Source organism: Oncorhynchus gorbuscha, linkage group LG17 (assembly GCF_021184085.1).
Source record: "Oncorhynchus gorbuscha isolate QuinsamMale2020 ecotype Even-year linkage group LG17, OgorEven_v1.0, whole genome shotgun sequence".
NCBI lineage: Eukaryota > Metazoa > Chordata > Actinopteri > Salmoniformes > Salmonidae > Oncorhynchus > Oncorhynchus gorbuscha.
In genome coordinates, this window is record NC_060189.1 from 14,884,871 (window position 1) to 14,911,315 (window position 26,445).

The 26,445-nt window shown below is 48.7% G+C and overlaps 1 protein-coding gene across 10 annotated transcripts in view; it reads right to left on the minus strand.

Annotated features, from left to right (window-relative positions):
• The window catches only part of LOC124001784 (phosphatidate phosphatase LPIN1-like), a 63,239-nt gene that overhangs the window by 16,216 nt on the left and 20,578 nt on the right, over window positions 1-26,445 (minus strand). For 7 of the 10 annotated variants that reach the window (XR_006832855.1, XR_006832854.1, XR_006832853.1 and 4 more), the window contains exons 3-10: window positions 25,923-26,018; window positions 14,415-14,731; window positions 13,894-14,010; window positions 8,117-8,209; window positions 6,580-6,694; window positions 5,573-6,203; window positions 4,819-4,912; window positions 1,489-1,676 (exon numbers count right to left, since the gene is read on the minus strand). Coding sequence is in view for 7 of the 10 variants with exons in the window: in XM_046308848.1 (XP_046164804.1) it covers window positions 1,489-1,676; window positions 4,819-4,912; window positions 5,573-6,203; window positions 6,580-6,694; window positions 8,117-8,209; window positions 13,894-14,010; window positions 14,415-14,731; window positions 25,923-26,018 (1,651 nt within the window). In the remaining 3 variants the exon portion in view is untranslated. The remainder of the gene's footprint in view (window positions 1-1,488; window positions 1,677-4,818; window positions 4,913-5,572; window positions 6,204-6,579; window positions 6,695-8,116; window positions 8,210-13,893; window positions 14,011-14,414; window positions 14,732-25,922; window positions 26,019-26,445) is intronic. The other 3 variants (XM_046308854.1, XM_046308853.1, XM_046308851.1) reach the window with 3 other exon arrangements.

Genomic DNA, 26,445 nt, shown 5'->3' on the forward strand with positions numbered 1-26,445 from the left:
ATATAACTGTTCTGTAGAGACACAGACAGGAGAGGGTTAATATAACTTTTCTATAGAGACACACAGACAGGAGAGGGTTAATATAACTGTTCTGTAGAGACACAGACAGGAGAGGGTTAATATAACTTTTCTATAGAGACACACAGACAGGAGAGGGTTAATATAACTGTTCTGTAGAGACACAGACAGGATAGGGTTAATATAACTGTTCTGTAGAGACACAGACAGGAGAGGGTTAATATAACTGTTCTGTAGAGACACAGACAGGAGAGGGTTAATATAACTGTTCTATAGAGACACACAGACAGGAGAGGGTTAATATAACTGTTCTGTAGAGACACAGACAGGAGAGGGTTAATATAACTGTTCTGTAGAGACACAGACAGGAGAGGGTTAATATAACTGTTCTGTAGAGACACAGACAGGATAGGGTTAATATAACTGTTCTATAGAGACACAGACAGGAGAGGGTTAATATAACTGTTCTGTAGAGACACAGACAGGAGAGGGTTAATATAACTGTTCTGTAGAGACACAGACAGGAGAGGGTTAATATAACTGTTCTGTAGAGACACAGACAGGAGAGGGTTAATATAACTGTTCTGTAGAGACACAGACAGGAGAGGGTTAATATAACTGTTCTGTAGAGACACAGACAGGAGAGGGTTAATATAACTGTTCTGTAGAGACACAGACAGGAGAGGGTTAATATAACTGTTCTGTAGAAACACAGACAGGAGAGGGTTAATATAACTGTTCTGTAGAGACACAGACAGGAGAGGGTTAATATAACTGTTCTGTAGAGACACAGACAGGAGAGGGTTAATATAACTGTTCTGTAGAGACACAGACAGGAGAGGATTAATATAACTGTTCTGTAGAGACACAGACAGGAGAGGGTTAATATAACTGTTCTGTAGAAACACAGACAGGAGAGGGTTAATATAACTGTTCTGTAGAGACACAGACAGGAGAGGGTTAATATAACTGTTCTGTAGAGACACAGACAGGAGAGGGTTAATATAACTGTTCTGTAGAGACACAGACAGGAGAGGGTTAATATAACTGTTCTGTAGAGACACAGACAGGAGAGGGTTAATATAACTGTTCTGTAGAGACACAGACAGGAGAGGGTTAATATAACTGTTCTGTAGAGACACAGACAGGAGAGGGTTAATATAACTGTTCTGTAGAGACACAGACAGGAGAGGGTTAATATAACTGTTCTGTAGAGACACAGACAGGAGAGGGTTAATATAACTGTTCTGTAGAGACACAGACAGGAGAGGGTTAATATAACTGTTCTGTAGAGACACAGACAGGAGAGGGTTAATATAACTGTTCTGTAGAGACACAGACAGGAGAGGGTTAATCCTCTCTTCTATTCCAGAAAGTTGTTCCCTTCCATCTGATCTCACATCAATTAGTGGATCTGAGCAGCAAATAGCTGAAGCTACAATTTGTACAGTATTGAGATGCAGCCCCTACCTCTTGTGATCTCTCTGTTGTCAGTTAGACCTCCACACAGGGAGATGGCGATGTTGGGCATATCTCCCAGCTGGTCAGAGTAGCTGTCCACGCCGCTGTCCATCCCACTGCTGCCCACCGACTGAGGGGATTGGTTGGCACTCCGCACTCCCGTTTCCAAGCCACCTCTCACCGAACCTCCCCCGTCACTAAGGAACAGGGTCATAGGGTCAGGAGTGTAGGACAACTCTGTGCGTAGGACAGGATAGGTGAGTGTGTGTGTATGTGTGTGCGTAACAGGTGTGTTTGTTACTGGTGTGTGTGTGTGGGTGTGTTGAGTGCGTGTATATGTGTGTCATTGGAGGCTGGTGGGAGGAGCTATAGGAAGACTCAATCGAATGGCTGGAATGGAATCAATGGAGTAAAAATATGTTCATATGTTTGATGTATTTGATTACCGTTCCATTTATTGAATTCCAGCCATTACAATGAGTCCGTCCTCCTATAGCTCCTCCCACCAGCCTCCTCTGATGTGTGTGTGTGTGTGTGTGTGTAATAGGTGTGTGCAGTGCATTCGGAAAGTATTCAGACCCCTTGACTTTTGCCACATTTTGTTACGTTACAGCCATATTCTAAAATGGATTAAATCGTTTTTTCAATCATCAATCTACACACAATACCCCATAATGACGAAGCAAAAACAGGTTTTCAGAAATGTTTGCTAATTTATTTAAAAAATGAAATATCACATTTACATAGGTATTCAGACCTTTTACTCAGTACTTTGTTGGATTCAGGTCTGGACTTTGACTTGGCCATTCTAACACCTGGATATGTTTATTTTTGAACCATTCCATTGTATATTTTGCTTTATGTTTTGGATCATTGTCTTGTTGGAAGACAAATCTCCATCCCAGTCTCAGGTCTTTTGCAGACTCCATCAGGTTTTCTTCCAGAATGGTCCTGTATTTGGCTCCATCCATCTTCCCATCAATTTTAACCATCTTCCCTGTCCCTGCTGAAGAAAAGCAGGCCCAAACCATGATGCTGCCACCACCATGTTTAACAGTGGGGATGATGTGTTCAGGGTGATGAGCTGTGCTGCTTTTACGCCAAACATAACGTTTTGCATTGTTGCCAAAAAGTTCAATTTTGGTTTCATCTGACCAGAGCACCTTCTTCCACATGTTTGGTGTGTCTCCCAGGTGGCTTGTGGCAAACTTTAAACGACACTTTTTATGGATATCTTTAAGAAATGGCTTTCTTGCCACTTTTCCATAAAGGCCAGATTTGTGCAATATACGACTGATTGTTGTCTTATGGACAGAGTCTCCCACCTCATCTGTAGATCTCTGCAGTTCATCCAGATCATGGGCCTCTTGGCTGCATCTCTGATCAGTCTTCTCCTTGTATGAGCTGAAAGTTTAGAGGGATGGCCAGGTCTTGGTAGATTTGCAGTGGTCTGATACTCCTTCCATTTCAATATTATCGCTTGCACAGTGCTCCTTGGGATGTTTAAAGCTTGGGAAATCTTTTTGTATCCAAATCCGGCTTTAAACTTCTTCACAACAGTATCTCGGACCTGCCTGGTGTGTTCCTTGTTCTTCATGATGCTCTCTGCGCTTTTAACGGAACTCTGAGACTATCACAGTGCAGGTGCATTTATACAGAGACTTGATTACACACAGGTGGATTGTATTTATCATCATTAGTAATTTCGGTCAACATTGGATCATTCAGAGATCCTCACTGAACTTCTGGAGAGAGTTTTCTGCACTGAAAGTAAAGGGGCTGAATAATTTTGCACGCCCAATTTTTCAGTTTTTGCTTTGTTAAAAAAGTTTGAAATATCCAATAAATGTCATTCCACTTCATGATTGTGTCCCACTTGTTGTTGATTCTTCACAAAAAATACAGTTTTATATCTTTATGTTTGAAGCCTGAAATGTGGCAAAAGTTTGCAAAATTCAAGGGGGCCGAATACTTTCGCAAGGCACTGTACAGCCTCAAGTCTTCTTGGGTACGATGCTACAAGCTTGGCACACCTGTATTTGGGGAATTTCTCCCATTCTTTTCTGCAGATCCTCTCAAGCTCTGTCAGGTTGGATGGGGAGCGTCGCAGCACAGTTATTTTCAGTCTCTCCAGAGATGTTCGATCGGGTTCAAGTCTGGGTTCTGGCTGGGCCACTCAAGGACATTCAGAGACTTGTCCAAAAGCCACTCGTGCGTTGTCTTGGCTGTGTGCTCAGTGTCATTGTCCTGTTGGAAGGTGAACCTTCGCCCCCAGTCTGAGGTCCTGAGCGCTCTGGAGCAAGTTTTCATCAAGGATCTCTCTGTACTTTGCTCCATTCATCTTTCCCTTGATCCTGACTAGTCTCCCAGTCCCTGCCGCTGAAAAACATCCCCACAGCATGATGCTTCCACCACCATGCTTCGCCGTAGGGATGGTGCCAGGTTTCCTCCAGATGTGACGTTTGGCATTCAGGCCAAAAGTTCAATCTTGGTTTCATCAGACAAGAGAATCTTGTTTCTCATGGTCAGAGTCCTTTAGGTGCCTTTTGGCAAACTCCAAGTGGACTGTCATGTGCCTTTTACTGAGGAGTGGCTTACGTCTGGCCCAGATGGTTGTCCTTCTGGAAGGTTCACCCATCTCCACAGAAGACTCTGGAACTCTGTCAGAGAGATCATTGGGTTCTTGGTCACCTCCCTGACCAAGGCCCTTCTCCCCCGATTGCTCAGTTTGGCCAGGAGGCCACCTCTAGGAAGAGTCTTGGTGGTTCCAAACTACTTCCATTTAAGAATCATGGAGGCCACTGTGTTCTTGGGGACAGACATTTTTAGGTACCCTTCCACAGATCTGTGCCGTGACACAATCCTGTCTCGGAGCTCTACGGACATTTCCTTCAATTCCTTGGTTTTTGCTCTGACATGCACTATCAACTGTGGGACCTTTATATAGGCAGGTGGGTGCCTTTCCAAATCATGTCCAATCAATTGAATTTACCACAGGTGGACGCCAATCAAGTTGTAGAAACATCTCAAGGATGATCAATGAAAACAGAATGCACCTGAACTCAATTTCCTGTCTCAAAGAGCATTGCAAAGAGCCTGAATATTTCTGTTTTTATTTTTTTATAAATTTGCAAAAATGTCTAAAAACCCATTTTGTCTTTGTCATTATGGAAAATTGTGTGTAGATTGATGAGGGATTAAAAAAAATATATTTTAGAATAAGGCTGTAAGGTAAGAAAATGTGGAATAAGGGAAGGGGTCTGAATACTTTCCGAATGCACAGTATGTGTGTGTGACAGGTGTGCCTGTAAGTGTGTGTGTTAGTTACAGATGTGTTACCTTTTGGGGAAGTAGAGAGCGGCCACATCTGGCTCCAGCTCAGTGATGTCATCCAGGTAGATTCCATCAGAGCCCAGGTGGTGGCTCCTCTTGTCTGCAGGTACAGCGTCACACGTCACCATGGATACAATGATTAACAAGGCATTACTTTCATTCATTAAGTTGATATGAAACTAATGGCTGAGACATTCATATCTACAGACATGAGTGACAGTTTGAATAAAAATTCTGTCACCTAAACTGACATATATATTCTGTCTGTCCTCTCCTTCCAGGTAATGGTTCAGCTACTCAAACATGCCTCTCCATGAACACTGATTACAATAACATATAACATATGCCGTTTAGCAGACGCTTTTATCCAAAGCTACTTACAGTCATGTGTGCATACATTTTACGTATGAGTGGCCCGGGGAATCAAACCCACAAACCTGGCGTTGCAAGTTCCATGCTCTGGGAACTGAGCTCCATGCTCTACGAACTGAGCTCCAAGCTCTACCAACTGAGCTCCATGCTCTCCCAACTGAGCTCCATCCGCTACGAACTGAGCTCCATGCTCTACCACCTGAGCTTCAAGCTCTACCACCTGAGCTCCAAGCTCTACCACCTGAGCTCTACACTCTACCAACTGAGCTCCACACTCTACCAACTGAGCTGCATGCTCTACCAAGTGAGTCATACAGGACACCCTAACCCTGAATGTGACACTGAAATAAACCAGATCATTACAGTAACAGACTTGTGAGCTGCGTACCTTTCCTCTTAGATGGGGAGTCTGTGTGTCTGACCGTGTTGTCCCTATGGCACCCCTCATCCAGTTCTGACAGCATCCTGGAGGCCACCAGTCCCTCCACCTCTCTACAGGCTGCCCATACTTCCTCCATGTCTCCTCCAGGCCAAGACCTTGCCCCACACCCGGCCCCAGACCCAGCCCAAGACCCGGCCCCAGACCCAGCCTCAGACCCTGCCCCAGACCCTGCTCCAGACCCTGCTCCAGACCCGGCCCCAGACCCGGCCCCAGACCCTGCTCCAGACCCTGCTCCAGACCCTGCCCCAGACCCTGCTCCAGACCCGGCTCCAGACCCTCCTCCAGACCCTGCTCCAGACCCGGCCCCAGACCTTGCTCCAGACCCGGCCCCAGACCTTGCTCCAGACCCGGCCCCAGACCTTGCTCCAGACCCGGCCCCAGCTATATTGTCTTCGGGCTGTGGAACATACAGGGTGAGGGACGGGGGGGCGCTGTCTTTTTGGCTCTGGGACTGGATCGGATCAGAGGGGCCACCGTCTCCAGTGATGGTTCTGAAGTGTGTGCTGTCACACACAGGGATGGTGACAGGGGACATCATCAAAGAATCTTGCATCTGGAACGGAGGGAAGAAGGAGGGCTAGAAGAGGAGAGAGAGAGAGGGAAAGAGAGAGAAGAGAAAGAAGAGAGAGAGCAGGACAGAGCAAGGGAGGGGAGGTAGGGTGTAGATAGGAGAAGAGAGAGAGAGAGAGATGTGTGGTTAGAGTGAGTGCTAGTGTATTAGCGTGTCCTCAGCTGCTCTCATGGAAGATGATTAAAGAGATTAAAGTCTGAAAACATCAGTCCTGATTTCTGGATCAATGTGTGGACATAATGCCTCTCTTTTTGTGTCCTTTCTTTCCTGTTCTGTCTCTTTGAATCTGTCTCCCCTCCCTTCAACCTCCCCACTCTGTCCCTCCAAATTCACCCCCCCCCTCCCACTCTGTCCCTCCCCACCTCCCTCCCTCTCTCTGTACCTTGGCAGCTTGTGGTAGCTCTCCCCAGGCCCACATCATCTCAGGGTTGTCTTTGCTCTGATTGGTCAGCTCTGAGTCACTCTTTGGAGTGGAGGGGCTGGAGCCGCCTGGGCTGCTTGGTAACAAGTCACATAGAGGGATGTGATTGGTTGAGCCAGTACTACACTGATTCATGGACATCAACAATACAGTACAAAGTCTCTGCTGGTTCGCATGGTTTTATACTTTATAATGTAGTAAATAAATTGAATTCAATTTTATTAGATTTTTATCAACATGCGCCAAATACAACTGGTGTAGACTTTACAGTGAAATGCTGAATACAACAGGTGTAGACTTTACAGTGAAATGCTGAATACAACAGGTGTAGACTTTACAGTGAAATGCTGAATACAACAGGTGTAGACTTTACAGTGAAATGCTGAATACAACAGGTGTAGACTTTACAGTGAAATGCTGAATACAACAGGTGTAGACTTTACAGTGAAATGCTGAATACAACAGGTGTAGACTTTACAGTGAAATGCTGAATACAACATGTAGACCAGTAGACTTTACAGTGAAATGCTGAATACAACATGTAGACCAGTAGACTTTACAGTGAAATGCTGAATACAACATGTAGACCAGTAGACTTTACAGTGAAATGCTGAATACAACATGTAGACCAGTAGACTTTACAGTGAAATGCTGAATACAACATGTAGACCAGTAGACTTTACAGTGAAATGCTGAATACAACATGTAGACCAGTAGACTTTACAGTGAAATGCTGAATACAACATGTAGACCAGTAGACTTTACAGTGAAATGCTGAATACAACATGTAGACCAGTAGACTTTACAGTGAAATGCTGAATACAACATGTAGACCAGTAGACTTTACAGTGAAATGCTGAATACAACATGTAGACCAGTAGACTTTACAGTGAAATGCTGAATACAACATGTAGACCAGTAGACTTTACAGTGAAATGCTGAATACAACATGTAGACCAGTAGACTTTACAGTGAAATGCTGAATACAACATGTAGACCAGTAGACTTTACAGTGAAATGCTGAATACAACATGTAGACCAGTAGACTTTACAGTGAAATGCTGAATACAACATGTAGACCAGTAGACTTTACAGTGAAATGCTGAATACAACATGTAGACCAGTAGACTTTACAGTGAAATGCTGAATACAACATGTAGACCAGTAGACTTTACAGTGAAATGCTGAATACAACATGTAGACCAGTAGACTTTACAGTGAAATGCTGAATACAACATGTAGACCAGTAGACTTTACAGTGAAATGCTGAATACAACATGTAGACCAGTAGACTTTACAGTGAAATGCTGAATACAACATGTAGACCAGTAGACTTTACAGTGAAATGCTGAATACAACATGTAGACCAGTAGACTTTACAGTGAAATGCTGAATACAACATGTAGACCAGTAGACTTTACAGTGAAATGCTTCTGAACCTTTTCCAACGATGCAGAGTTAAACAAATAATAATACAAAATAAAATAGTTTAACTTACCTGATCGGAGAAGGGAAGAGAGAAGTCTGCTGTGGACAGGAGATGGACAGACCACCGCTAGGAGGGATAGACAGAGTATGTTCTATCAGAGGACTGGAGGGAGACAGAGATGGGGAGGGAGACAGAGATGGGGAGGGAGAGAGAGATGGGGAGGGAGAGAGAGATGGGGATGGGGAGGGAGAGGGAGATGGGGAGGGAGAGAGAGATGGGGGTAGGGAGGGAGAGAGAGATGGGGAGGGAGAGAGAGATGGGGGTAGGGAGGGAGAGAGAGATAGGGAGATGGGGAGGGAGAGAGAGATGGGGATGGAGAGAGAGATGGGGGTAGGGAGGGAGAGAGAGATGAGAGAGATGGGGAGGGAGAGAGAGATGGGGAGGGAGAGAGAGATGGGATGGAGAGAGAGATGGGGGTAGGGAGGGAGAGAGAGATGGGGAGGGAGAGAGAGATGGGGATGGGGAGGGAGAGAGAGATGGGGTAGGGAGGGAGAGAGAGATGGGGGTAGGGAGGGAGAGGGAGATGGGGATGGGGAGAGAGATGGGGGAGAGAGGGATGGGGGTAGGGAGGGAGAGAGAGAGATAGGGATGGGGGTAGGAAGGGAGAGAGAGATGGGGATGGGGAGGGAGAGAGATGGGGATGGGGAGGGAGATTGAGATGGGGAGGGAGAGAGAAATGGGGAGGGAGAGAGAGATGAGGGTAGGGAGGGAGAGGGAGATGGGGATGGGGAGAGAGAGAGAGATGGAGGGAGAGGGAGAGAGAGATGGGGATGGGGAGGGAGAGAGAGATGGGGATGGGGAGGGAGAGAGAGATGGGGTGGGGAGGGAGAGAGATGGGGATGGGGAGGGAGAGAGAGATGGGGAGGGAGGGAGAGATGGGGATGGGGAGGGAGATGGGGAGGGAGAGAGAGATGGGGGTAGGGAGGGAGAGAGAGATGGGGAGGGAGAGAGAGATGGGGGTAGGGAGGGAGAGAGAGATAGGGAGGGAGAGAGAGATGGGGATGGGGAGGGAGATGGGGAGGGAGAGAGAGATGGGGGTAGGGAGGAGAGAGAGATGAGAGATGGGGAGGGAGAGAGAGATGGGGGTAGGGAGGGAGAGAGAGATGAGAGATGGGGAGGGAGAGAGAGATGGGGATGGAGAGAGAGATGGGGGTAGGGAGGGAGAGAGAGATGAGAGAGATGGGGAGGGAGAGAGAGATGGGGAGGGAGAGAGAGATGGGATGGAGAGAGAGATGGGGGTAGGGAGGGAGAGAGAGATGGGGAGGGAGAGAGAGATGGGGATGGGGAGGGAGAGAGAGATGGGGTAGGGAGGGAGAGAGAGATGGGGGTAGGGAGGGAGAGGGAGATGGGGATGGGGATGGGGAGAGAGATGGGGGAGAGAGGGATGGGGGTAGGGAGGGAGAGAGAGAGATAGGGATGGGGGTAGGAAGGGAGAGAGAGATGGGGATGGGGAGGGAGAGAGATGGGGATGGGGAGGGAGATTGAGATGGGGAGGGAGAGAGAAATGGGGAGGGAGAGAGAGATGAGGGTAGGGAGGGAGAGGGAGATGGGGATGGGGAGAGAGAGAGAGATGGAGGGAGAGGGAGAGAGAGATGGGGATGGGGAGGGAGAGAGAGATGGGGATGGGGAGGGAGAGAGAGATGGGGTGGGGAGGGAGAGAGAGATGGGGATGGGGAGGGAGAGAGAGATGGGGAGGGAGGGAGAGAGAGATGGGGATGGGGAGGGAGATGGGGAGAGAGAGAGATGGGGGTAGGGAGGGAGAGAGAGATGAGAGATGGGGAGGGAGAGAGAGATGGGAGTAGGGAGGGAGAGAGAGATGGGGGTAGGGAGGGAGAGAGAGATGGGGGTAGGGAGGGAGAGGGAGATGGGGATGGGGAGAGAGATGGGGGAGAGAGGGATGGGGGTAGGGAGGGAGAGAAAGAGAGATGGGGATGGGGGAGAGAGGGATGGGGGTAGGAATGGAGAGAGAGATGGGGTGGGGAGGGAGAGAGAGATGAGATGGGGAGGGAGAGAGAGATGGGGATGGGGAGGGAGATGGGGAGGGAGAGAGAGATGGGGGTAGGGAGGGAGAGAGAGATGGGGGTAGGGAGGGAGAGAGAGATAGGGAGGGAGAGAGAGATGGGGATGGGGAGGGAGATGGGGAGGGAGAGAGAGATGGAGGTAGGGAGGGAGAGAGAGATGGGGATGGGGGAGAGAGGGATGGGGGTAGGAAGGGAGAGAGAGATGGGGTAGGGAGGGAGAGAGAGATGGGGGTTGGGAGGGAGAGAGAGATGGGATGGGGAGGGAGAGAGAGATGGGGATGGGGAGGGAGAGAGATGGGGATGGGGAGGGAGATCGAGATAGGGAGGGAGAGAGAAATGGGGAGGGAGAGAGAGATGAGGGTAGGGAGGGAGAGGGAGATGGGGATGGGGAGAGAGATGGAGGGAGAGGGAGAGAGAGATGGGGATGGGGAGGGAGAGTGAGATGGGGATGGGGAGGGAGAGAGAGATGGGGATGGGGAGGGAGAGAGGGATGGGGAGGGAGAGAGAGATGGGGAGGGAGAGAGAAATGAGGGTAGGGAGAGAGAGATGGGGATGAGGAGGGAGATAGAGATGGGGAGGGAGAGAGAAATGGGGAGGGAGAGAGAGATGAGGGTAGGGAGGGAGAAATGGGAATGGGGAGGGAGAGATGAGGATGGGGATGGGGAGGGAGAGAGAGATGGGGTAGGGAGGGAGAGGGAGATGGGGAGCGAGAGATGGGGTAGGGAGGGAGAGGGAGATGGGGAGAGAGAGATGGGGATGGAGAGAGAGATGGGGTAGGGAGGGAGAGAGAGATGGGGTAGGGAGGGAGAGAGAGATGGGGGTAGGGAGGGAGAGGGAGATGGGGATGGGGAGAGAGATGGGGGAGAGAGGGATGGGGGTAGGGAGGGAGAGAGATAGGGATGGGGGTAGGAAGGGAGAGAGAGATGGGGATGGGGAGGGAGAGAGATGGGGATGGGGAGGGAGATCGAGATGGGGATGGGGAGAGAGAGAGAGATGGAGGGAGAGGGAGAGAGAGATGGGGATGGGGAGGGAGAGTGAGATGGGGATGGGGAGGGAGAGAGAGATGGGGATGGGGAGGGAGAGAGGGATGGGGAGGGAGAGAGAGATGGGGAGGGAGAGAGAAATGAGGGTAGGGAGGGAGAGAGATGGGGATGAGGAGGGAGATAGAGATGGGGAGGGAGAGAGAAATGGGGAGGGAGAGAGAGATGAGGGTAGGGAGGGAGAAATGGGAATGGGGAGGGAGAGATGAGGATGGGGATGGGGAGGGAGAGAGAGATGGGGTAGGGAGGGAGAGGGAGATGGGGAGTGAGAGATGGGGTAGGGAGGGAGAGGGAGATGGAGATGGGGAGAGAGAGATGGGGAGGGAGAGAGAGATGGGGGTAGGGAGGGAGAGGGGGATGGGGAGGGAGAGAGAGATGGGGGTAGGGAGGGAGAGGGGGGATGGGGAGAGAGAGATGGGGAGAGAGATGAGGATGGGGAGGGAGTGATGGGGAGGGAGAGAGAGATGGGGAGAGAGAGGTGAGGATGGGGAGGGAGAGATGGGGATGGGGAGGGAGAGAGAGATGGGGAGGGAGAGAGAGATGGCGATGGAAAGGAGATGGCGGTAGGGAGGGAGAGAGAGATGGAGATGGGGAGGGAGATGGGGATGGGGGAGAGAGGGAGATAGATGGGGATGGAGAGGCAGATGGGGGTAGGGAGGGAGAGGGAGATGGGGATGGGGAGCGAGAGAGAGATGGGGAGGGAGATGGGGGTAGGGAGAGAGGGAGATGGGGATGGGGAGGGAGATGGGGATGGGGGAGAGAGATGGGGATGGGGAGGGAGATGGGGGTAGGGAGGGAGGCAGATGGGGGTGGGGAAGAGAGAGATGGGGATGGGGAAGAGAGAGATGGGGATGGGGAGGGAGAGATGGGGATGGGGAAGAGAGAGAGATGGGAATGGGGAAGAGAGAGATGGGGCTGGAGAAGAGAGAGATGGGGATGGGGAGGGAGAGATGGGGATGGGGAAGAGAGAGAGATGGGAATGGGGAGGGAGAGATGGGGATGGAGAAGAGAGAGAGATGGGGATGGGGAAGAGAGAGAGATGGGAATGGGGAGGGAGAGATGGGGATGGGGAAGAGAGAGATGGGGATAGGGAAGAGAGAGATGGGGATGGGGAGGGAGATGGGGGTAGGGAGGGAGGCAGATGGGGGTGGGGAAGAGAGAGATGGGGATGGGGAAGAGAGAGATGGGGATGGGGAAGGGAGAGATGGGGATGGGGAGGGAGAGATGGGGATGGGGAGGGAGAGATGGGGATGGGGAGGGAGAGATGGGGATGGGGAAGATAGAGATGGGGAGGGAGAGATGGGGATGGGGAAGAGAGAGAGATGGGAATGGGGAGGGAGAGATGGGGATGGAGAAGAGAGAGAGATGGGGATGGGGAAGAGAGAGAGATGGGAATGGGGAGGGAGAGATGGGGATGGGGAAGAGAGAGAGATGGGGATAGGGAAGAGAGAGATGGGGATAGGGAAGAGAGAGATGGGGATGGGGAAGAGAGAGATGGGGATGGGAAAGAGAGAGATGGGGATGGGGAAGAGAGAGAGATGGGGATGGGGAAGAGAGAGAGATGGGGATGGAGAAGAGAGAGAGATGGGGATGGGGAAGAGAGAGAGATGGGGATAGGGAAGAGAGAGATGGGGATGGGGAAGAGAGGGATGGGGAAGAGAGAGATGGGGATGGGGGAGAAAGAGATGGGGATGGGGGAGAGAGAGAGATGGGGATAGGGAAGAGAGAGATGGGGATAGGGAAGAGAGAGATGGGGATGGGGAAGAGAGAGATGGGGATGGGAAAGAGAGAGATGGGGATGGGGAAGAGAGAGAGATGGGGATGGGGAAGAGAGAGAGATGGGGATGGAGAAGAGAGAGAGATGGGGATGGGGAAGAGAGAGAGATGGGGATAGGGAAGAGAGAGATGGGGATGGGGAAGAGAGGGATGGGGAAGAGAGAGATGGGGATGGGGGAGAAAGAGATGGGGATGGGGGAGAGAGACATGGGGATGGGGAAGAGAGAGATGGGGATGGGGAAGAGAGAGATGGGGATAGGGAAGAGAGAGATGGGGATGGGGAAGAGAGAGATGGGGATGGGGAGGGAGAGATGGGGATGGGGAGGGAGAGATGGGGATGGGGAAGATAGAGATGGGGATGGGGAGGGAGAGATGGGGATGGGGAAGAGAGAGATATGGGAATGGGGAGGGAGAGATGGGGATGGAGAAGAGAGAGAGATGGGGATGGGGAAGAGAGAGAGATAGGAATGGGGAGGGAGAGATGGGGATGGGGAAGAGAGAGAGATGGGGATAGGGAAGAGAGAGATGGGGATAGGGAAGAGAGAGATGGGAATGGGGAAGAGAGAGATGGGGATGGGAAAGAGAGAGATGGGGATAGGGAAGAGAGAGATGGGGATGGGGAAGAGAGGGATGGGGAAGAGAGAGATGGGGATGGGGGAGAAAGAGATGGGGATGGGGGAGAGAGACATGGGGATGGGGAAGAGAGAGATGGAGATGGGGAAGAGAGAGATGGGGATGGGGAAGAGAGAGATGGGGATAGGGAAGAGAGAGATGGGGATGGGGGAGAGACAGATACAGAGAGAACCATACGCAGGTCTTTCATTCTACAAAGGCATCCGACAAGATCCTGCATGAGTACAACAACCAAACTGTTTATTATTCTGTTCAATCTTGTGGGTACATGTGTGTGTGTGCATGCATGTGTGTGGGTTGGGTCATGTGCATCTACCTCTGCGAGTGTGCCCAGTCTGCGTCAGGGTGTGTGTATGTTGTGTTCTGGGTGTAGGTGCTGCTCAACACACTGGCCTTAGGCCCATGCTCTTCATCAAACTCTGGAGTAGAGGCCCTGAGACAGAGAGAGACACAAATATATATAGAGAGAGACAAAGAGAGAGAGAGAGAGAGAGGGAGACAAAAAGAGAGAGAGAGAGGAGACAAAAAGAGAGAGAAAGACAAAGAGAGAGATATTAACAACAACAACACACACATCAGATGAATGAGAGAGAATAAGGAGGGTTCGACTGAGAGGCCCACGGTCATTACTCCACAGAGACAGAGAGCATTGTGGGAAAGATGAGTTACTGGAGCGTTTCCACACACACACACGCACGCACGCACGCACGCAGGGGGGGGGGGGGGATTCACCGGAGACCAAAAAAAGGTATCTTGCTGTTTCTTTTTCACACACACGCGTGCGTTGTACAGGAGTGTAAATAGTGTTGATGTAAAGACTATATGTACTGTAATCACCTGCTGGAGTTGTTATCGTGCTCTTGCTCCTCGTCAGTGCTCATATCGATGGTGAACATGTCCTCATCCTCTGAGTGCTCCCCACTCTCTTCCCGCCTACCACCTCCGCTCTCCCGCGCTTTCTTCCTCCTCTTCCTCCTCTTTTTCATCATCATCCCTCCTCCTCCTCCTCCTATGGTCTGCTGGGAGCTCAGGGTCTGGACCGAGAGGGAGGCGGGGTCAGAGAGGCGAGACATACCCTTCCCCAGCTGGGCTTCCATTAGCTCCACCCCATGGGACACAATAGGTGACGTTGCCAGGTAGGACGGAATCCCTTCCTTTTGGGGACAGAAAATAGAAAACAGGAAGTGAGGTCATGATGAAAGATGAATGACTTGTTAAGTAATCAGCCCTGGAAGTACATTTTGACCAAATATTATAAGATAGTAGAACATATTCAGCTCTTCTAATCTTCAAGGTACACCAGGTGAGTAGACTGACTGGCCAATCAGTAACATGAATCAGCCAATGAACTATCCGATTCTGATAAACAGTAGCACGTGAGTCCTCCAGGCCTGCAGTTGAATAGTCCTGACCTGCAGATACAAGATGGCACCGATGGAGATGGCAGCATCGCGACTAGCTCTTAAGCAACTCTGCAGTATTTTGTTTGTTTATGTACAATTATTTACGTTAATAGCTCATTACATACAGCCGGGAAGAACAATTGGATATTAGAGCAACTGTAATTCACCAGAACTTCCAGCATTACGACCAGGATTACGACTTCCCTGGAGCCGATGTCATGCAGGTGAAAGAGGACCCAAAAGCGACTTGGCGAAAACAGAGTCTTTAATCCAGTAAAGTAAATACAATCAAAAAAACACAACTTTCACTCGAAATGACGAGGACAAACTGGAGACTCGATCTTGAACAGCAGGTGAACAGCAGGTTGCCTCGGGAAGGCACTTGAACCAAACAGACTCAGACACCTGCTCACCACGCAGCATCTGAGGGAAACACGACACGACAGGGCGATACACAAACACAGCACGGTGAATTCTAGACAAGGAACCGACAGGGCAGAAACGAATAACAAGGAGAGAAATAGGGACTCTAATCAGGGAAAAGGATCGGGAACAGGTGTGGGAAGACTAAATGATTGATTAGGGGAATAGGAACAGCTGGGAGCAGGAACGGAACGATAGAGAGAAGAGAGAGCGGGAGAGTGAGAGAGGGAGGGGGAGAGAGAGGGATAGAAAGAGGGAAAGAACCTAATAAGACCAGCAGAGGGAAACGAATAGAAGGAGAAGAACAGGGACAAGGCATGATAATCAATGACAAAACATGACAGCCGATCCTTTGTTTGCTCTCCCCAGAACAATTGAACTAATTCCAGAGCCTGACCCAAAACAACGCAGGCGGAGGAGAGGTACTCAAGGCGGTCTTCTGGTCCGACTTAGGAAGCGTGTACACCACCCACCGCTCCTGAGTATTGTACTTGCTCATGTCCAATCCCTGGATAATAAAATGGATGAGCTCAAGGCGAGAGTTGCTTTTCAGAGAGACACCAGGGATTGTAACATACTCTGCTTCACGGAAACATGGCTCTCTCGAGATACACTGTCTGACTCTGTAAAGCCAGTTGGGTTTTCAGTACATCGCGCCGACAGGAACAAACATCTCTCCGGGAAGCAGAAGGGTGGAGGTATATGTTTTATGATCAACGACTTATGTTGTAACTGTGATAACATACAGGAACTCAAGTCCTTCTGTTCACCCGACCTAGAATATCTCACAATCAAATGCAGACCGTACTATCTTCCGAGATAATTTTCATCAATAATAGCCACAGCGGTCTATATTCCCCCCAAGCGGACACCACGACGGCCCTCAAAGAACTTCACTGGACTTTATACAAACTGGTAACCACATATCCTGAGGCTGCATTTATTGTAGCTGGGGATTTTACCAAACAAATTTGAGGAAAAGGCTCCCAAAAATGTACTCGCGCTGCTAAAACTCTCGAATGTTGCTATACTACTTTCCAGAATGCATATAAGGCCCTCCCCCGCCCTCCATTCAGCAAATCGGACCACTATTCCATCTTGCTCCTCCCCTAAAGGCAGAAACACAAACAGGAAGCACCCGTGATGAGGACTATTCAATGCTGGTCTGGCCAATCGGAATCTATGCTTCAAGATTGTTTTGATCACGCGGACTGGGATATGTTCAGAGTAGCTTCAGATAATAATATCAACACATATACTGATACGGTGAATGAGTTAATCAGGAAGTGTATAGGAGATGTTGTACCCACTGTGACTATTAAAACCTACCCCAACCAGAAACCATGCATAGATGGGAATATTCGCGCAAAACTGAAAGCGCGAACCACCGCATTTAACCAGGGCAAGAAGACTGGGAATATAGAATACCCTAGACCCACTTCAATTTGCTTACCGCCCCAATATATCCACAGACGATGCAATCACCACCACACTGCACCCTGCCCTGTCCCATCTGGACAAGAGGCATACCTATGTAAGAATGCTGTTCATTTACTATAGCTCAGCATTCAACAACATAGTACCCTCCAAGCTAATCATCAAGCTCAAGGCCCTGCGTCTGAACCCCGCCATGTGCTACTGGATCCTGGACTTCCTGACAATTCACCCCCAGGTGGTGAAGGTAGGAAACAACACCTCTTCGCTGATCCTCAAACAGGGGCCCCACAAGGGTGCGTGCTCAGCCCCCTCCTGTACTCCCTGTTCACCCATGACGGCGTAGCCAAGCACGCCTCCAACTCAATCATCAAGTTTTCAGACGAAACAACAGTAGTTGGCTTGATTACCAACAACGATGAGACAGGCTACAGGGAGGAGGTGAGGGCTCTGGGAGTGTGGTGCCAGGAAAATAACCTCTCACTCAACATCAACAAAACTAAGGAGATGATCGTGGACTTCAGGAAACAGCAGAGGGATCAGCAGTGGAGAAGGTGGAAAGCTTCAAGTTTGTCTGTGTACACATCACTGATGTTCTGGAATGGTCCACCCACACAGACAGGTGAAGAAGGCGCTGTCTTCAACCTCAGGAGGCTAAAGAAATTTGGCTTAACAACTAAAACCCTCACAAAATGTTACAGATGTACAATTGAGAGCATCCTGTCGGGCTGTATCACCGCCCGGTACGTTAACTGCTCCACCCACAAAGCTCACCAGAGGGTGGTGCGGTCTGCCCAACACATTACCGGGGGCAAACTTCCCGCCCTCCTGGACACCTACAGCACACAATGCCACAGGAAGGCCTAAATGATCATCAAGGACATCAATCACCCGAGCCACTGCATGTTCACCCCAATATCATCCAGAATGCGAGGTCAGTACAGGTGCATCAAAGCTGGGACCGAGAGACTGAAAAAGCTTCTATCTCAAGGTCATCAGACTGTTAAAGAGCCATCACTAGCACATCAGAGGTATATATAGACATAGACTAGGAATCACTGGCCACTTTTAGAAATGGATCACTAGCCACTGTAATTATGTTCCGTATCCAGCATTACTCATCTCATGTGTATATACTGTACTCTATACTATTCTACAGTGTCTTAGCCACTGTAATTGTGTGTAAATATAGCATCACTCATCTCATGTGTATATACTGTACTCTATACTATTCTACAGTGTCTTAGTCACTTTAATTGTGTGTAAATATAGCATCACTCATCTCATGTGTATATACTGTACTCTATACTATTCTACAGTGTCTTAGTCACTTTAATTGTGTGTAAATATAGCATCACTCATCTCATGTGTATATACTGTACTCTATACTATTCTACAGTGTCTTAGCCACTGTAATTGTGTGTAAATATAGCATCACTCATCTCATGTGTATATACTGTACTCTATACTATTCTACTGTATCTTAGTCACTTTAATTGTGTGTAAATATAGCATCACTCATCTCATGTGTATATACTGTACTCTATACTATTCTACAGTGTCTTAGTCACTTTAATTGTGTGTAAATATAGCATCACTCATCTCATGTGTATATACTGTACTCTATACTATTCTACAGTGTCTTAGTCACTTTAATTGTGTGTAAATATAGCATCACTCATCTCATGTGTATATACTGTACTCTATACTATTCCACTGTATCTTAGTCACTTTAATTGTGTGTAAATATAGCATCACTCATCTCATGTGTATATACTGTACTCTATACTATTCTACTGTATCTTAGTCACTGTAATTGTGTGTAAATATAGCATCACTCATCTCATGTGTATATACTGTACTCTATACTATTCTACTGTATCTTAGTCCAATGCTGCTCTGACATATGTGTATATTCTAAATCCTTTCATTACTTAGATGTACGTGTATTTGGGTATATGTTGTGATATTACTTGTTATATATTACTGCACTGTCAGAGCTAGAAGCACAAGCATTTCACTACACCCACAATAACATCTGTTAAATACGTGTATGAGACCAATAAAATGTGATTTGATTGGATGTGTAGTAAGATAGGCTGCAGCTGCAGCACCCTCCAATACTGTCTGAATAGGAGGTCTATCCCTGTGAGGGATCTAGGGGTTCAGGAACACACACAGATGGTAAACATTTCTCTGCTAAGGAAATACACTAGGAACACGTGTGTGTGTGTGTGTGTGTGTGTGTGTGTGTGTGTGTGTGTGTGTGTGTGTGTGTGTGTGTGTGTGTGTGTGTGTGTGTGTGTGTGTGTGTGTGTGTGTGTGTGTGCGTGTGCGTGCGTGCGTGTGTGTATAACAGAAAGGTTGTGCAGTGGAATGTAGAAAACTTACCCCTAATTATCTCCAGGGATTTTTTGGCTGACCCTCCATAAATAGGGTTGTTATTTTTGGCAACTAGGGTCAAGAGGAGGGTTTATCCCAGAGGAGAAACAACATCTGTACAGTACAACCAAAACACACACTGTAAACTGAAGAACTCACTGGACGTGGAAAATGATATGATCAGCCACTTCACCAAAAGTCAGGAACAGCTCAATAGTGATATTTAGAACCTGTTTCTGCATGAAATCCCTTCAATGGGACATTTTTTGAGGTGAGAGGAGGACAATTCCTTCAACCTCATTGGTTTTTCTCTGAGGGGAGTGGGACATTATATAGAGGGCGTGCCTTTAGGGCCAATCAATTTAATTTACCACAGGTGGAGAAACATCTCAATGATGATCAATGGAAACAGGATGCAGAGGAATTTCGAGGCAAAGGGTCTGAATATTTATGGGGTTTTTATAAATTTGCAAAAAGTTCTCAAAACTTGTTTTTGCTTCATCATTATGGGGTATTGTGTGTAGATTGATGAGAAATTAATTGTATTTAATCCATTTTAGAATAAGGCTGTAGTGTAACGAAATGAGGAAAACGGGAAGGGGTCTGAACACCTTCCGAATGCGGTCATCATTTAAAAACCTGAGGCAATGACTATCAAACTACACTACACACTGACACACACATGTATACACATGCAGTCAAATGCACATGCCCACAGAGAAGCTAATAGCAGACCAAATAAATGGCTGTATGGACAGACATATTAGCAGCCAGCGCTCTGGACACAAGATGTCAGGTCATTCATCTTAGCATCCTGGAACCTATATCATTATTATAATGTCATGCATATTCATGATGCCCAGTCCACATGGGTTTATAACACACTGTATTCTTTATCCAAATAAAATGGACCACTCAGAGGGGAGGAATCAGGGAGAGGGAAGGTACGTGTTTAGTGGTGTGTGGGGGTGTGGGGAGGGGAGTGGGTGTGTGGGAGAGGAGGGAGAGGTGTGTGGGTGTGTGAGGGGGGAGTGTGTGTGTGGTGTGCGTGCGTGTGTGTATGGTGCAGTGGAATGTAGAAAAGGGATTTTTTTGTCCATAAATAGGGTTGTTATTTTTGGGGGTCAAGAGGAGGGTTTATCCCAGAGGAGAAACAACATCTGTACAGTACAACCAAAACACACACTGTAAACTGGAGAACTCACTGGAGGGAGGATATGGGAGGGAGGGGAGCTCAGGAAAGGAGAGGGGAGGAGAGGAGGGAGAAAAACCCTCGGGGAGGGAGGGAGGGAGGGGAGAGGGTGAGAGGAGGGGGGAGGGAGGAGGGGAGGGGGAGGGGAGAGAGGGGGGAGGGAGGGAGGGAGGGGAGAGGGGAGGGAGGGAGGGAGGGGAGGGAGGAGGGGAGGAGAGGGGAGGGAGAGGAGGGAGGGAGGGAGGGGGAGGGGGAGGAGAGAGAGGGGAGGGAGGAGGGAGGAGAGGGAGGGAGGGGGGGGAGGGAGAGGAGAGAGGGAGGGGAGGGGAGGGAGGGAGGGGAGGGGAGGGAGTGTAGGGAAGGGAGGGGAGGGGGGGAGATGGGAGGGGAGAGGGGGAGGGGAGGGGAGGGAGAGGAGGGGAGAGAAGGGAGGGGAGGGAAGGGGAGAGGAGGGGAGGGGAGGGGGAGAGAGGGAGGGGAGGGGAGAGGAGAGAGGGGAGAGGAGGGGAGAGGAGAGGAGGGAGGGGAGAGGGGGGAGTAAGGAAAGGAGATATGAGAGGAAAGGGGCGGTTGTAGCAGGGAGGAGAGAAGAGGACAGCTGAGAGGAGAGGATGTAGCAGGAAAGTGGGGTGGAGGGAGGAATGGGAGTCCGACAGTCACGACAGCCCAGTTAAACAAAACCCCAGATTATAACAGCTCTGGTTTAATCCCTTACTGGAGAAAAGACCAAGCATCATCCCTCTATCCCTTTATCATCATTCTTCTCCTTCTACCTCACCATTATTCATTCTCTCCTCTCCCATCTTTTCCTCTCCTCTCCTCTCCTCTCCTCTCTCTCCTCTCCTCTCCTCTCCTCTCCTCTCCTCTCCTCTCCTCTCTTCTTTTCTCTTCTCCTCTCCTGTGTGATGTTATTACTAAGGCCTGAGCGCTCGGTGGAGCAGTTCATCTGAGAGCTCAGAGAGCCACATACTAGATGATTAATAGAGTGACAATAAGAGTGAGGTAGTTAATTTATAAAAACACAATCTGTAAACTTTACTTCAAACAGAACTGTTCAATTTGGCATTTCCCCTTACTAAAGGTTATGAATTGAGTTTACATTTGCTGATCCTAGTAAATGTCATTATCGTAGGATTATAGGATTATAGAATCTATGAGATCTATTACAGGATTCTTTCTCGCCTACTGTCGCCTGAGATGGTGTCTCAAAGTTCACACTTGCACACTATTTAGTATGCATGGCTTAGGTGTATGCATGGCGGGTGTATCACTTCAAACTAAGTAGTGTGAGATCACATCACTGGGATTGAGTTCCTATCTTAAACCTTTTGGCCATGACCCCTGATTGTGTGTGTGTGTGTGTGGCCTTGTCTGGACATGGAGTCCATTCTCTTCCCATCCTGTCCAGGATCCGGTTACAGCATGTGTCCTCATTGTTTGTTTCCAGGGAACACTGCTCACATTACTGAACATGCAACAAGTCAGTTCACTAGGCTACAGTCAGTTCACTAGGCTACAGTCAGTTCACTAGGCTACAGTTAGTTCACTAGGCTACAGTCAGTTCACTAGGCTACAGTCAGTTCACTAGGCTACAGTCAGTTCACTAGGCTACAGTCAGTTCACTAGGCTACAGTCAGTTCACTAGGCTACAGTTAGTTCACTAGGCTACAGTCAGTTCACTAGGCTACAGTCAGTTCACTAGGCTACAGTCAGTTCACTAGGCTACAGTCAGTTCACTAGGCTACAGTCAGTTCACTAGGCTACAGTCAGTTCACTAGGCTACAGTCAGTTCACTAGGCTACGGTTAGTTCACTAGGCTACAGTCAGTTCACTAGGCTACAGTCAGTTCACTAGGCTACAGTCAGTTCACTAGGCTACAGTCTTAGAAAGAAGTTTAGATTTATCCTTAAAAGGTATCTTTGGCTGTCTCCATAGGAGAACCATTTGAAAAAACATTTTTGGTTCGAGGTAGACCCCTTTTCAGTTCCATGTAGAACCCTTTACACAGAGGGTTCTACCTGGAACCAAAAAAAGTTCTACCTGGAACCAAAAAGGGTTCTACCTGGGCCCAAAAAGGGTTTCTCTCTCTCTCTCTCTCTCTCTCTCTCTCTCTCTCTCTCTCTCTCTCTCTCTCTCTCTCTCTCTCTCTCTCTCTCTCTCTCTCTCTCTCTCTCTCTCTCTTAAATTCCATAAAATGTCAATTCAATTCAAAGGGCTTTACTGGCATTAGAATTTTTTTTATGTTTTATTTTCACCTTTATTTAACCAGGTAGGCTAGTTGAGAACAAGTTCTCATTTGCAACTGCGACCTGGCCAAGATAAAGCATAGCAGTGTGAACAGACAACACAGAGTTACACATGGAGTAAACAATAAACAAGTCAATAACACAGTAGAAAAAAAGGAAAAAAAGATAGTCTATATACAATGTGTGCAAAAGGCATGAGGAGGAGGTAGGCGAACAATTACCATTTAGCAGATTAACACTGGAGTGATAAATGATCAGATGGTCATGTACAGGTAGAGATATTGGTGTGCAAAAGAGCAGAAAAGTAAATAAATAAAAACAGTATGGGGATGAGGTAGGTAAAAATGGGTGGGCTATTTACCTATAGACTATGTACAGCTGCAGCGATCGGTTAGCTGCTCAGATAGAGGGAGATAAAAGTCTCCAACTTCAGCGATTTTTGCAATTTGTTCCAGTCACAGGCAGCAGAGAACTGGAACGAAAGGCGGCCAAATGAGGTGTTGGCTTTAGGGATGATCAGTGAGACGGATGGGTGTTGCCATCGTGACCAGTGAGTGAACTGAGATAAGGCGGAGCTTTACCTAGCATAGACTTATAGATGACCTGGAGCCAGTGGGTCTGGCGACGAATATGTAGCGAGGGCCAGCCGACGAGAGCATACAAGTCGCAGTGGTGGGTAGTATAACGTGCTTTAGTGACAAAACAGATGGCACTGTGATAAACTGCATCCAGTTTGCTGAGTAGAGTGTTGGAAGCTATTTTGTAGATGACATCGCCGAAGTCGAGGATCGGTAGGATAGTCAGTTTTACTAGGGTAAGTTTGGCGGCGTGAGTGAAGGAGGCTTTGTTGCGGAATAGAAAGCCGACTCTTGATTTGATTTTCGATTGGAGATGTTTGATATGAGTCTGGAAGGAGAGTTTACAGTCTAGCCAGACACCTAGGTACTTATAGATGTCCACATATTCAAGGTTGGAACCATCCAGGGTGGTGATGCTGGTCAGGCGTGTGGGTGCAGGCAGCGAACGGTTGAAAAGCATGCATTTGGTTTTAATAGCGTTTAAGAGCAGTTGGAGGCCACGGAAGGAGTGTTGTATGGCATTGAAGCTCGTTTGGAGGTTAGATAGCACAGTGTCCAAGGACGGGCCGGAAGTATATAGAATGGTGTCGTCTGCGTAGAGGTGGATCAGGGAATCGCCCGCAGCAAGAGCAACATCATTGATATATACAGAAAAAATAGTCGGCCCGAGGATTGAACCCTGTGGCACCCCCATAGAGACTGCCAGAGGACCGGACAGCATGCCCTCCGATTTGACACACTGAACTCTGTCTGCAAAGTAATTGGTCAACCAGGCAAGGCAGTCATCCGAAAAACCGAGGCCACTGAGTCTGCCGATAAGAATGTGGTGATTGACTGAGTCGAAAGCATTGGCAAGGTCGATGAAGACGGCTGCACAGTACTGTCTTTCATCGATGGCGGTTATGATATCGTTTAGTACCTTGAGCGTGGCTGAGGTGCACCCGTGACCGGCTCGGAAACCAGATTGCATAGCGGAGAAGGTACGGTGGGATTTGAGATGGTCAGTGACCTGTTTGATGACTTGGCTTTCGAAGACCTTAGATAGGCAGGGCAGGATGGATATAGGTCTGTAACAGTTTGGGTCCAGGGTGTCTCCCCCTTTGAAGAGGGGGATGACTGCGGCAGCTTTCCAATCCTTGGGGATCTCTGATAGGGGTTGCGACAATGGCCGTGGATAGTTTCAGAAATAGAGGGTCCAGATTGTCAAGCCCAGCTGATTTGTACGGGTCCAGGTTTTGCAGCTCTTTCAGAACATCTGCTATCTGGATTTGGGTAAAGGAGAACCTGGAGAGGCTTGGGCGAGTAGCTGCAGGGGGGCGGAGCTGTTGGCCGAGGTTGGAGTAGCCAGGCGGAAGGCATGGCCAGCCGTTGAGAAATGCTTGTTGAAGTTTTCGATAATCATGGATTTATCGGTGGTGACCGTGTTACCTAGCCTCAGTGCAGTGGGCAGCTGGGAGAAGGTGCTCTTGTTCTCTATGGACTTCACAGTGTCCCAGAACTTTTTGGAGTTGGAGCTACAGGATGCAAACTTCTGCCTGAAGAGGCTGGCCTTAGCTTTCCTGACTGACTGCGTGTATTGGTTCCTGACTTCCCTGAACAGTTGCATATCGCGGGGACTATTCGATGCAATTGCAGTCTGCCACAGGATGTTTTTGTGCTGGTCGAGGGCAGTCAGGTCTGGAGTGAACCAAGGGCTATATCTGTTCTTGGTTCTGCATTTTTTGAACGGAGCATGTTTATATAAAATGGTGAGGAAGTTACTTTTAAAGAATGACCAGGCATCCTCAACTGACGGGATGAGGTCAATGTCCTTCCAGGATACCCGGGCCAGGTCGATTAGAAAGGCCTGCTCACAGAAGTGTTTTAGGGAGCGTTTGACAGTGATGAGGGGTGGTCGTTTGACTGCGGCTCTGTAGCGGATACAGGCAATGAGGCAGTGATCGCTGAGATCCTGGTTGAAGACAGCGGAGGTGTATTTGGAGGGCCAGTTGGTCAGGATGACGTCTATGAGGGTGCCCTTGTTTACAGATTTAGGGTTGTACCTGGTGGGTTCCTTGATGATTTGTGTGAGATTGAGGGCATCTAGCTTAGATTGTAGGACTGCCGGGGTGTTAAACATATCCCAGTTTAGGTCACCTAACAGAACAAACTCTGAAGCTAGATGGGGGGCGATCCATTCACAAATGGTGTCCAGGGCACAGCTGGGTGCTGAGGGGGGTCGGTAGCAGGCGGCAACAGTGAGAGACTTATTTCTGGAGAGAGTAATTTTCAAAATGAGTAGTTCGAAGTGTTTGGGTATGGACCTGGAAAGTATGACATTACTTTGCAGGCTATCTCTGCAGTAGACTGCAACTCCTCCCCCTTTGGCAGTTCTATCTTGACGGAAGATGTTATAGTTGGGTATGGAAATCTCAGAATTTTTGGTGGCCTTCCTGAGCCAGGATTCAGACACAGCAAGGACATCAAGGTTAGCAGAGTGTGCTAAAGCAGTGAGTAAAACAAACTTAGGGAGGAGACTTCTGATGTTGACATGCATGAAACCATATTTTCTCTCTCTCTATTCTCTCTCTTCATTCACTCTCTGTTCTCTCTCTCTCTGTTCACTCTCTTTGTTCCGGGGGCCATGGTTCAGTGTGTGTGTGTGTGTGTTGGTGTGTGCATGCGTTTGTAGTTGTGTGTGTACATACCAGTGTGTTCTCTGTCTCCTTGACGAAAAAGGCCTCTCCGTTCTCCCCCAGCTTCATTTGTAGACTCACAGGCTCTCCATTGATCTCTATGTCCACCTGAGACACAGATGACACCAACCATCACTATGCCTTTCAATCTCACTCCATCCCTCTCTCTTTCCTCTGCTCTACCCTCCATCCCTCTCTCTTTCCTCTGCTCTACCCTCCATGTCTCTCTCTTTCCTCTGCTCTACCCTCCATCTCTATCTCTCTTTCCTCTGCTCTACCCTCCATGTCTCTCTTTCCTCTGCTCTACCCTCCATCTCTCTCTCTTTCCTCTGCTCTACCCTCCATGTCTCTCTCTTTCCTCTGCTCTACCCTCCATCCCTCTCTCTTTCCTCTGCTCTACCCTCCATCTCTCTCCTCAGCTCTTCCATCCCTCTCCCTCTGCTCTACCCTCCATCCCTCTCTCTTTCCTCTGCTCTACCCTCCATGTCTCTCTCTTTCCTCTGCTCTACCCTCCATCCCTCTCTCTTTCCTCTGC